This window comes from Cupressus sempervirens, chromosome 8 (assembly GCF_028749045.1).
Source record: "Cupressus sempervirens isolate cs-2001-9-10 chromosome 8, ASM2874904v1, whole genome shotgun sequence".
In the NCBI taxonomy this organism is placed as follows: Eukaryota; Viridiplantae; Streptophyta; class Pinopsida; order Cupressales; family Cupressaceae; genus Cupressus; species Cupressus sempervirens.
The window spans coordinates 40,103,321-40,116,589 of NC_143125.1; the positions used below are offsets into that span (position 1 = coordinate 40,103,321).

Consider the following 13,269-nt stretch of genomic DNA (forward strand, 5'->3'; position numbering starts at 1 on the left):
ATTGGTTATTCTTTTGACAATATGTACAAGTCTGAATGCAAATCCATCACATGACCATCCACCGCCTAGATCAGGCTTATATAACCACTGAGACAGCTTCCACAACCGACACTTTGAAGCCATTAGATCATTAAACTAATACAAAACTACGTTTCCCTCCTAAACTGATTTCACCATTACAATTCAAAAATTTGAATTTGTAACTCTAATTCAAACATCTCCTAATGATTCCTGACTTAGCAATTCATGGTAATTGAATCTTTTAGGATCATTTTGCATTCTTCCTGATCACTTTTGACTCTTGGGTACTAGTGGCCCTTATTAGACCAATTTTGGTCCTACGGTCCTTATCCGCACCCTTTGGACAATTAATCCTTACATTGTTTTCATTGCTTCCAAAAGCCATAATTGGCTTCAATAAACTCCAGTTGATTCTTGTGTCTTGAAGATTCCTCCATGGTCAATTGATGTCTTCATGTTCCAAGTTGATGTCTTGGGTGCTCTTGCACTGGTAACAGACTCACCTTTTGGCCGTATCATGAATAATTGATGTCTTCTGATTGGGTGTATTTTCATATCAGATGATTCAATTCTGAAACTCGGCATTTTTTTTGTTATCCGGTGTTGTTTCTCATATGAAGCATATAATTCTTTTGCAATTGAAAGGGTGATGGTATTGTAAAATTTTTTTTAGCTGTGTATGAGCAGCGTTTATGCTCGATATTCTTCTCATTAAAGGGTGATGTTCAGTGACTTAGTATCATGTACATTGTGACTTGATAAAAGATAAGTGTGGGTGGGATCTTCTGAAGCCATTAATAAGCATTATACATTTAATTGAGCTCACTCCAGCACCAATCTTGCCTATTACATCAGTATTGCTATTTTACCCACTGCAAGATGACTTACTCTTTATTTTATGCTTCTCTATGTTATGGCCACATTCAGTTTAGCAAGTGCTATAATCATCACATGAAGTTCGTCTGCACTTATTATTCAATATTGTTAAGAAAGATTATTGTGTATTCATCCATATTTGTGAGCATGCTGAGATCCTTTTTGAGGAAGATTAGACTACAAAGAGATAAGTATTCTATGATTACACGTTTGAATATTGATTATAAATTTTTGTTATATCACTAGGAATAGTGTATGCTTTTAGCATTGGTCTCTATATTTCTCTTCATGATAGGTTGACTCTAGGAATTATTATTAATCTCACTTGATTGCGGGACAGATCAAGAAGCAATGAGACGATGAGAGATTAAATGCAAAGTCATGCAGATTGTAGAAATGAACATGTGGATGCTACTTGCAATCATGGGACAAAATTGCTAATACATATCTTCATTAACAAGGAAGATCATAAAGAACCTCTTATTGTGATTAGTTTCTTTGAAGAGGAAGACATGATATTCAATATAACATCCCCTTTTAGGATTAGTCAGAATTGATACTTATTTAATCAATCATAATGTTCATGATAGTCATTTATGTTATCAAGCGATATTATTATATGGATTTACGGCCAGAGGTTATAGATGTTATCCAAGTTGCCTAGACACCATCTACTGACTCCCTCAAAGTTTACAGTTCCAAGCCCATTTCACTGAAGACTTACATAACACTAATCCCTACCCGCTATTGGGATAAGATCCATTAGATTGGATTTATACAAGCTCCTCCTTGGTAACACTATACTCTTCCTTTAGATAATGATAATGTCGGAGATTACCTTTAGGTTTAAGAAGGAGACTTCGAGTGTTATCAAATTGCTAAAACACCAATTTTCAATAGATGTTCCCACAAAGTTTACAGGTCCAAGTCCGTTTCATGGAGATTTACAAAGCGCTGACCCCTACCCTCTATTGGGATACATCTACTGGTTTGAATTTACTCAAGCCTCCCCTTGATTGCAATCTAGACTCCTCTCTTCAAATACTTGATAATAATAATAATATTGAGAATAATGATAATAACGTTCTCTATCCTCAAACAACATAATTATTCTATTCTTAATATTTAAAGTAACTTCCTTATTTATCACTAATTCTATTCAATAGTAATCATTATATTTTTAAATCTCATCCTATATTATATTCTTAATAATAATCTCAATATTAATTAACTATATATTAGAATTGATTTAATATTGAAGATTATTTCTTAACAACTTTTAGTATTGATTCTATAAGGAATTATTAATATTTAATATCCTCACTTATATATATATATATATATATATATATATATATATATATATATATATATATATATATATATATATATATATATATATATATATATATAAAGTGTTTGCATTTGTGGTGGGCCGCCAATTGGTATAAATCATCATATAATGTCCCTACGGCTCCCACTTGGAGGTATCTGTGTGGTGTACTCACTTGAAAGTAGACATATCACCTGTTACACTATGTATTTGTGTCTTCCATTAGGGTCGAGTCAAGATATATTCCCTTCTAATATGTTTCTCTTGTCCTTACCTCTCTATGTTGTCTGCTACATCACCATGCGAACTAGTTGTTTGGTCATTGTTTCTCTACAGATTATATGCAAACCTTCCAATAGTGTCTTGTCTAGTTGGGTGATATGGGTTATATACCGCCCCTAGCACCGATAGGAAAGTCACGACTTGTTATAAGTGGGGGTGGTCAAGGGTTAGAAATTAGGAACAAAATTATGACCCCACGTTAAGTATTAATTTAGATAATTATTTGTGTAGCAAATTAATAATAATCGATTATCATAACAAACAAAAAAGATGGCAGAGTGGTGGAGAATAGGTTTCCCAAATAGGTTTGCAGAGGGTTACAGAAAACATGGAAGAAATGGACAGAATGTGGATAGTTTTGAGCCATTCAAGAGACATGAAGGCCTGAACTATTGGGGAAATAGAAATGGGAGATGGCAGAATGGGAGTCGAAACTTTCAAGAAAGTTTTTAGTAGAAAAGAGTGGGACAGCAAAAAGGGGGAAAGTGGCAAAAAGAGAGAGAAAGACACAATTTTAATGTTCAAAGGAGTCATCCAATGCAAAGGTTTACATTAGTCAATCTAGGGGGAAAAGTGGTTTTTGAAAATATTGCAAAGAGATGAAGGAAACCACAGATTGTAGTAGAGGCTAAGAGGAATGGGGAAACACAAAAAGGTTGGAAGGAGGATGAAGGGTATAGGACTGTCTCGAAAGGGGAAGAAGAAAGAGGTCTAGGGGAGGTTTTTAAAGACATTGAAATATCTCCAATTCGAAACCTGAAAGGAGGCTCTGGGGATTCAAGTTCAAAGGAAAGCTCAAATGAGGAAGAGATGGATATGGGGGCTGAAGTGGAAGAAGATTACCTTGGATTGGAGGAGAAAATGGCCCTCGAAGAAAAAAGAACCATTGAAAAGACAGAAAGTAAAAAGTATAAAGCTCAAATAGGGGAAAGCCAAAAGAGGGGGAAAAGAACACTAAATGCATTGATCCAAATTGCAAGAGGCTAGAGTAAACTGAAAATAGGAAGGGGAAAAAACCCCTCCCGAAAGGGATGAAGATCGTTTCATGAAACACCATGCCCCTGACAAGATGCGCCTGATCAAGAGAGGCCTTGATCAAGCAAAACCGGATGTGGTCCTAATGCAAGAAACAAAGATAAAATTAGATGATTAGTTTGCAGTAGATGGAGCGTCTGGAGGGAGAAGTGTCTTATGGAATTTGGATAGAGTGGTTAGGGTTGTGATGCAAAAGGAAAAGAATTGGCAATGGATTAAGGTGACTTCAAAACAATTAGGATCTGAATTTAATATTCTTAATGTGTATGGACCAGTTCAAAGTCGAGAGAAGAGAGGATTATGGAAAATTTAACAGAAGTTTTAGAAATTCTACAAGATGAAATCACATTATTGGGAGGGGATTTCAATGCCATCCTTTACCCAGTGGAGAAAAAAGGGGGAAGGAGGCGGAAAATGACCAAACAGGAGGGAGGATTTTCCGGCCCTTGTGATTGATAATGGTTTAGTAAATATTCCTTTTAAGCAAGGGGAATTCACCTGGAATAATAGACGACCACAGTTAATATAGCAGAAAAGCTGGACAGGTTACTTTTAGGGGGAGATTGGACTATGGTGGATTGGATGGTTGAAGCTGAAATTTTACCAATCTATGGTTCTGACCACTTTCCAATAAGCTTGAGGATTCAGGAAGAGTGTGGCCCTAATAGATGTCCTTTCAAATTTGAAGCAATGTGGTTAAGAGCGGATGGTTTTAAAGAGATGGTGGAACAGTGGTGGGAAGAGGCCCCTGTCTGGGAAGGAAATAAAGCCCTTAATTTTTTTTAAAAGCTACAACATATTAAAGGAAAGTTGAAGGTTTGGCATTGGGAGTCTTTCTAGAATATTTTCAAGAGAAAAGATGAGTTGGAAGAGTCTTTAAATAATCTGAATGAAGGAATTATTCAACAGGGGATGAATGAGGTGGTTTTCCAAGAAGAAAAGAAGTTGAAAAAGGAATATGAAGAAATCCTTAGGAGAGAAGAAGTGTTTTGGAGGCAAAAATCTAGAGAAACATGGCTAAAGGAGGGTGATAGGAACACAAAGTTTTTTCATAACTCAGTTAAGATCAGAAGAGCTCATAATAAGATTTTCTCCGTAAAAAATCAGAAAGGGGCAATAATCAATGACCCACAGGTGATTAAGAAAGAGGCAGTAGACTTTATTGAAGGTAGGGGGGAGGCTGGAGGTTGAAGGGGAGGCTTTAGAAGAGGATGTGTTGGAGTGCATTCCAGAATTTGTAACAATTAGGCAAAATCTAATGTTGAGTACTGCAATAACAATAGAGGAGGTTAAAAAGGCTATATGGGGATTAGGAAAGGATAAGAGCCCAGGGCCAGATGGATTTTACAGGGAGCTTTTTTAGATTTGTGTGGGATTGCATAGGGGTTGAAGTGTGTGGGAGATGGTCGAGGAATCCAAAAGAGGTGGGTTTGTTTTAAAGGATATTAACAATACTTTCATTGCTTTAGTTCCAAAAAAAGAAGAATGTAGGACTTTTGAAGATTTCAAATCTATCTCTCTATGCAATATTCTATATAAAATCATCTCAAAGGTGATTGCTAATAGGTTAAAGTCAGTGTTACCCCAACGCGGGGGTGCGGCGGTGCGGGGGGACGTCGGGACAAGTTTCGGGTGCAAAAAAAAATAGCCTCAATTTGGGGACGACAGGGGTGTGGCGGGGGTGCGGAGGGGGGGTTCAGGGGAGGGGGGGAGGAGAGGGAGTGGGGGGAGGGGGTTGCATAGTATATATATAATATTATTAATATATATGATTGAAAATGCTAATTATGAAATGATACTTCAATATATTATATAACAATGTAACATTAACATATCAAATATAGTTGACTACAATGAATAGAGAAAATTAAAATGTGATTCACAAACCATAAGTTCAAACTTGAAACTTGAAATTTCATAACCATTACTATTACTAATGACCATTTGACAAATTAACTTAGTTCAAGATGCAAGATTCAAAATTCATTGTTCAAATATGATTTTATGAATATCATATATCATAAAGATGCTCATGATGACAATGAGCTGAATAGCATGAAACAGTGAAATAATAATAATGTATCATAGCCATATCAAAGTGAGTATAATCAACAAAATGACAAAATGCCAATAATGAGAATGGATGATTCTCAAGTGCTCTCTAATCATCCCCTATGCCAAAGTCCTCATCACTGGAACTACTAGACTCCTCCTGGGTAAGATCCTGATCCTCTAAAGGAACACCAACTAGCCCTACATTGGCTTCTGCATCGGCATCCTCATCAATCTGAGCTGGATCCTCTGGCTCCACATCCCATCGTGCTGCAGGGCTCTCCTTGTACTCGCGTGTCTTGCGATCTTTGAGCCGCAAGTGACCATGTACAGCAACCAGCTTCTCCGCTCTCTTAGAGGTAAGTCTATTCCTCTTAACAGAGTGAATGAAGCTATAGGTGGACCAATTCCTCTCTGCAGCTGAGGAGCTAGACACCTGAGATAACAAAGTTGAAAGTTACAATTTACAAGTTACAAACAAATGTTCATACAATTTGTAACAAATGATAAACGGTAAATCGATGATTAATAATTATTGAATCAATGAATCATAAATTAAAATCAGCAAGGTAAAACTCTTCAAGTTAAGATTGTAAAGGGCTGGAATTAGTTATTAGTATTACAAACCTGAGAAAGCAGTTGAATCGCTAGTGAGGTGATCTTTAACTTTTGTGACCCATGACATTTCCACCACAAAATGGGATTCTTTTGTGCCATGGCTTTGAGATCTGCCTTTGCAATATCCGAGTATCCTACAAGTTACAAGTTTTAAAGTTTACAACATAATATTAAAATTATAAATAACTTAAATAAAGTTATAACTTATAAGTAACAATTAATTATTAAAAGAACTTATAATTATAAAGAGTTTAGAGCACTGAATCAAGATTTAAGGATTACCTGAAAGACTAGGAAATTTGGACCACTCGGTACGGATCTCACTAGCAATCTCAGTATCATACATTTTGGCAATGCATCGAAAGAACCCATTCTTCACCTCATCATCCTGAAGTGGTGTGACTCTACCAGGCCTAGGTATGTACCACTTCGGGTTCAATGCATAGGCAGCCATGTGCAAAGGAGTGTTCAAGTTCTTCCAGCTGCGGTGAATGATAGGCTCAACGTGCTCCGAATAGAATGCTAGAGTGGGGTCTCTCTCACGCACAACAGCCCTCATCTGCCCAAGCATGGAATCAATGCACTCATAAACCTCTCCAAGGCTAGGTGAATCTGCATCTCCATATCTGATCACCTGAAACACTGGAGTAATGATGGAGACTATGTATTTTGCATCACTCCAAAACTGATCACTCTTCACTGTCTCCTTTACCCTCTTCCCCTGCTCTGTTCTGGACTCAGGCCATCGATTCCATTCTTGTGTCATAACCATGAGTTGCAATGGCTCTTGCAACTCAATCATTCTCTCCAAGAGAATATAATATGATGCATACCTGGTCTCAACTGGTTTCAGGAATTGCTTCTTTGCGAAGCTCCTGAAAAGTGCATGTGATGTATGGTGATTGCAAATAAACATCTGCACCTCTCTCCCATCATTAACCACCTTTCTAATCCACTCTATTTTCCCCATGTCTTTGAGTGCATTGTTCATGGCATGCACACAACATGGAGTCCACCAAATATGCCTATAAGCTGCCTCAACAAGCCTCCCTGCAGCTTTGCACACATGTGCTACATCTGTCACAACTTGGACCACATTTTGTGGTCCAACCTCCTCAATGGCTTCCCTAAGCACATGAAACTGAAAATCAGCATCTTTACGATGCCCTGAACAATCAACTACCTTCAAAAAATATGGGCCCTCCGTGCATGTAACCATAATGTTGATGAGTGGACGATGACTAATGTCCGTCCACCCATCCATGATAATGCTGCAACCTGAGTCCATCCAACATGCTTTCATTTGCTCCATCAAGATCCCAACCTTGTCATAGGCTCTATCCAACACTGTAGTCCTCAGCTTGTGGTCACCTGGTGGCACATATGATGGCTCTCCCTCATTCACTGCCATGGTAATCATCCTCACAAAATAGGGAGATTGAGCCACGTGTAGAGATGCCATTGGCAAAGAAGAAATCACCAACAACATCATCTAACCGGTCCCTTGCATGCATGTTAAATAAATGAGCAATGGGGTTACTATCAGTATCACTTAAAGTTGCTTTTCATTTCCCCCTATTGCTGTCCCCAACTGAACTATGTGTAGGTGAGGAGAATGATGGTGTAGGTGACATAGTCCCTGCTCTCTGATGCAAGATAGGAGTAGATGTATCTCGCTGCCCCTGTAACTATTGTATATGCTGTACCTGTTGCCTAGCAGACAAAGATCTAGGCACTGGAACAACACTATCATCAGGAATGCCCCATAGTTTATTTACTTCAATTCTGTATCTGACATTCTTAGGATTTGATAAGAACATGCATGGGTTCACACCATAGCCACTCCAAAAAAGGTGTGAATTAACTCTTGCAATGCTGCCAAACCATTCTGCTCCACATATATTGCACTTCCATTTGCGTGTGCCACCCCCTGAAGGTGTAGGGCGTGTAATTTTTGTAGCAAACTGTTTAAGAGGGGACTTTGGGTCATAAGGACCCCTAGCATACTTCCTCAAAATCTCTGAAGGGCAATCAGTAGAAGGCACCCCTGGTGCAACATAAGGAGGCTCTTCCACAGGCTCAGATTGACCACCTACATCAGCCCCATGATCACTTCCTTCAGGCTCAAGTTCAAGCTCATAATCAGATGCACTTGGCTCATTAATTTCCATGTCTTCTGCACTTTGGCTGGATCTAGAAGCCATTTATAAAACTGCATTTCACAAAATGAAAGTAAAATTATAAAAATGATCATGATACATTTCAGCCCAAGTAAAAATAATTTAAAACTTAAAACTTTACTATTTAATTTTAGCATTTACTATTTAAAAATTTAAAGTATTAAAAAATGAAACTAAATAGTAAAATACTAAAAGAAAATATTAAATAAAAATATGGCAATATGGCATATGCTGAAACGTTTTACTAAGTAAGTTACTCTCAAGTTTCAAGTTTTATTTTAGATTCTTGAATCTTGTTGATAGTTGAATCTTCTTAGTTCTATGATTTTTTATTTTATTATTTATATTAATTTTTAGTTTTTTTCATTGTTCTTAAAATAAAAATATGGCAATATGGCATATGCTGAAATGTATTTTAGTAAAATACATTTCAGCATATGCCATATTGCCATATTTTTATTTTAAGAACAATGAAAAAAACTAAAAATTAATATAAATAATAAAATAAAAAATCATAGAACTAAGAAGATTCAACTATCAACAAGATTCAAGAATGAAACTTGAAACTTGAAAGTAACTTAGTAAAACTAAATACTAAATACTAAATTTAAAAATTATAAATTGATTTTTAAAACCAAAAAAACAAAGTAAAATAAAAAAAACCCTACCTTGAAGACTCGAACTTGAGGAGACACTTGCCAAATCAAACTTTCTTGCTCCTCTTGCTCCTCTTGATTTTGCAATCCCTTGCAAAACCACTCACTAATCTCTCACAAGCTCCTCCAAACACTCTTTCTCACTTAGCTCCTTGCTGCTCCAAAATGGTGAAATGATATGATGAAATGAATAAGAGATCTATTGGTCTTATTAAGCCTTCAAATAGACTACATGGGACCCACACCAAATTAGGGTTAGCATACTTCAAAAACAAAAACAAAAAAAAAAGCAAAAAGTATTGTTTTTTTTTTAAAAAATTGGGCCTCTTCTCGACGCACCCCGCACGCACCTGGGAAGCACCCCGCGAGCACCCGTGTCGCACCCTCACACCCGAGAAGCACCCAAGCACCCAGTGCGGCGGCGAAAAAGCCGCGGGCAGGGGTGCTTGGGTGCGTGACGCACCCGCACCGGGTGCGTACGCGCACCGGGTGCGCAAGGCTTTTGACCCAAGTGCGTGCACACGGGTTACAGTGGTTAAAGTTGGCTCTAAGTGATGTCATTTCAGAGGAACATAGTGGATTTGCACCGGGAAGATCTATATTTGAAGGTGTGATAATAGCCCATGAAATGATCCATTCTATTAAAGTCAAGAAACTTAGCAAAATGATGGTGAAACTAGATATAACAAGAGCCTATGATGAGGTAACTAGAGATTTTTTGTTCAAAGTATTAAAAGAAAAAATTGGTTTTAATGAGAAGTGGATAAGGTGGGTTAAAGGATGTTTAAGTTCTGTTCAATTTTCTATTCTGGTAAATGCGAGTCCCCAACGCTTTTTTGACTTAGAAAAAGGCACACGACAAGGGGACCCATTATCACCTTTTCTTTTAATTATTCTAGCAAAAGTTCTCGGGAGATTGATCCAAGTAAAAAGAGTGACAGGTTTGTAGAAAGGTGTTAAAGTGGCAAGAGGAGTTGATGGGGACACAACCCAAGAACAGAATGGACACAACAGAAAAAGGAAATTGTATTAACTGAAAAATAAGCTAGTACATTCAGTACAGAGAAAATAAACTTCAAAACATGCCCTAAGGGTTTACAATAGCATAAATGTGGAGATAATTTCTCCTTTCAGTACCTCCTCTCAAACTCCACTCCGAACTGCCTTTTACAATGCCAGGAATCTCCTTAAATAGACCCCGGAGGGTTAAGGACTAGGAATACATTTTATAAGGTGCTAGTAGGCATCCACCGACCAAATAGAAGGCTCCAAAAGCTGCGTTAGAAGTCGGCGCAAATCTAGAAGAATCCAAAAACGGTAACCAAACTTCCGGGAGGCATAACTTTTGAACCGTAGCTCCGATTGACGAACCGTTTACATTTTCGGAAAGCTCTCGAAGCGCTCTATAGCCCTATGGAGCAGCTTCGCTCGTCTCCCATTTTTTGGCCCTTTTTGAGGTCATTTAATGCCCCAAACTTGACTTTGAAGCATTTTTAGGTCTCCAAAACCCAAAAAACTGCAATAACTTTCAAATCGTGGGGCCTTTTCGACCTGATTCTTTTTCTGGAATGTTCTAAATCACAATTGCATTCATCTGGCCAATTCACACCTTCTAGTTTACCAAAATGATGGCCCAATTACATGCTCCTATTTTTTCGGGATTTTCTAGCACAATGATAGTGGAACTGTGAGAGTTGAAACCTTTATTTGACCCAAATGGGTGTCCAAAAATGAAAACACATGAAACAGAAACTAAGTCTAAGTACATTTTTTTTGGGTGACACAGGATTGCCCTTATACCTCTGGATGCTCCTGCATCAGACACCCAGGGTAGATTGAAAAGTGACCCTATCACTTTATGAATGGTAGAGGAAATCCCAAATGGAAAACCTCAGCTGCTGAAATCCAAGTTGAGTCCTCAATCGGTTGTCCTTTCCATTTGACCAAATACTCTTCATACTACCTGTTTCTGATACTCCTACCCACACGATGATCTAGAATGTCTTCTATCTCCTCCTCCTTAGAAGCAGGAATTGGACATGGCTCTAACACCATCTCCTCATCTACACCATCATCATGATACTCTGTTAAATCTGCAATGTTGAAAATGGGAGAAATGTGAATACCATCTGGCAGCTCCACCTCATATGCATTTCTTGAGTCATGTTTCTTCAAAATTTTGCAACGGCCAAATTTTTTCATTTTCAGCTTGTTGTAAGTACCGGCTGGAAATCTTTCTTTTCGTAAGTGCACCATGACTAGATCCCCTACTTGGAATACGTTATGTCTTGTGGCATGGAATGAAATGTGCCATTGGAGAACCTATCAACCACCACGAATACTGAGTCATTACCCCTTTGTGTCCTTGGCAATCCAAGAACAAAATCCATACTTATGTCCTCCCATGGCCTTGATGGAACAGGCAATGGCTGATATAGGCCAGTATTGCGACTAAACCCTTTGGCAACTTGACAAACCTGGCAACTCTGTACAAACTTCTTCACATCCTGTGAAATTTGAGGCCAAAAATAATGTTCTCTAAGAATGGCAATGGTCTTATCTCGACCAAAATGTCCTGCCATCCCTCCACTGTGTTTCTCCTTAATCAGATTTTCCCTCATGGAACTCCTTGGAATGCACAATTGACTACCCTTGAACAACATGCCATCCTGAATCAAATAGTCTAACCACTTGGTTCTATCTACAGCAACAAGTTCTTTACAAGCTTTCCATGCTTCAGCAAAATCAGGATCCTCGGGGTACAAATTCTTGAGTTCATCAAACCCAACTACTTCAACCTGCATTATTGTAAGCAACAACTATCTCCTATTTAGTGCATCTGCAACCCTGTTAGATTTTCCACTTCTATGCTTCAACACAAATGTATAACTCTGCAAGAATTCTACCCACTTCATATGCCTCTACTTCAATTTACCTTGGCTATTTAGGTACTGTAATGCCTGATGATTAGTATACAAAACAAATTCTTTTGGCAATAAATAATGCTTCCATTTCTTTAAGGCCTGAACTATTGCATAGAACTCTTGATCATAAATAGAATACTTCTTCTTTACATCATTCAATTTTTCACTAAAATATGCAATAGGCTTACCTTCTTGGCTTAATACAACCCCAATAGCGCTGCCACTAGCATCACAATCCACCTGGAAAACCTTTCTAAAATCTGGAAGTGCCAACACAGGTTGTTCTGTTACCTTCTTCTTTAGCAATTCAACACTTCTCGCAGCTGTTGCAGTCCATTTGAACTCTTTTCTATCCCCTCTTATTGTATCAGTTAGGGGTGCACATATGCCACTGAAATTCTAACAAGACCATGAAATGATCTTACCTCAGTAGCAGACCTTGGAGTAGGCCATTCCAAGATGGCTTTTACCTTCTCTGGATCCATTTTGAGACCTTCGGGTGATATAACAAACCCCAAATAGACTAACTCCCTTTTTGCAAAGATACACTTCTTCAGATTAATTAACAGTTTCTCTTCCCTTAGCCTTTCAAGGACACTACGAATATGCAGTAAATGTTCTTCCAAAGTCTTGCTGAAAATTAAAATATCATCCAAACAGACAATAACAAATTTTCCCAAGAACTTCTTAAGTACCTCATTCATGAGCCGCATGAAGGTGCTTGGGGCGTTCGTCAATCCAAAGGGCATGACTAACCACTCATAAAGACCCTCCTTGGTCTTGAAGGTTGTTTTTCACTCATCTCCTTCTCGAATCCGTATCTGATGATAGCCACTCTTGAGATCTATCTTTGTGAAGTACTGAGCTCCACTCAAGCAGTCCATAAGATCATCCATCCTTGGCAAAGGAAACCAGTACTTGATGGTTATCCTATTTATAGCTCGCGAATCTGTACACATCCTCCACTCTCCATCCTTCTTTGGTGCGAGTACTGCAGGTACTGCACATGGACTCAGGCTCTCTCGAATCAAGCCCTTCCTCAACAGCTCCTTAACTTGTCTATTTAGCTCCTCTGTTTCAGCAGGAGTCATCCTGTGAGCAACCTTGTTAGGCAAACTAGCTCCTGGAATCAAATCTATCTGATGACTGATTTGCCTTACTGGTGGCAATCCATCTGGAATATTATCAGAGATAATATCTCCAAATTCCCCTAGTAAATCTGAAACTTCAAGTGGTATTTCACTACTACCTTCTTTATCTTTCCTAGGAATCAAAGCATAGCACATATGCTG

General features: G+C 38.2%; 1 protein-coding gene across 9 annotated transcripts in view; it reads right to left on the bottom strand.

The window, feature by feature from the left end:
* Positions 1-13,269, bottom strand: part of MED21 (mediator 21) — a 76,584-nt gene that overhangs the window by 23,683 nt on the left and 39,632 nt on the right. For 3 of the 9 annotated variants that reach the window (XM_089796729.1, XM_089796728.1, XM_089796727.1), the window contains one exon: positions 5,505-6,035. The exons of 5 other annotated variants lie outside the window; for them this stretch is intronic. In XM_089796729.1, the coding sequence (XP_089652855.1) occupies positions 5,709-6,035 (327 nt within the window). In that variant the 3' untranslated portion in view covers positions 5,505-5,708. Of the gene's footprint in view, positions 1-5,504; positions 6,036-6,226; positions 6,346-13,269 lie in introns of those variants that run through there. One more of the 9 variants, XM_089796734.1, reaches the window with a different exon arrangement.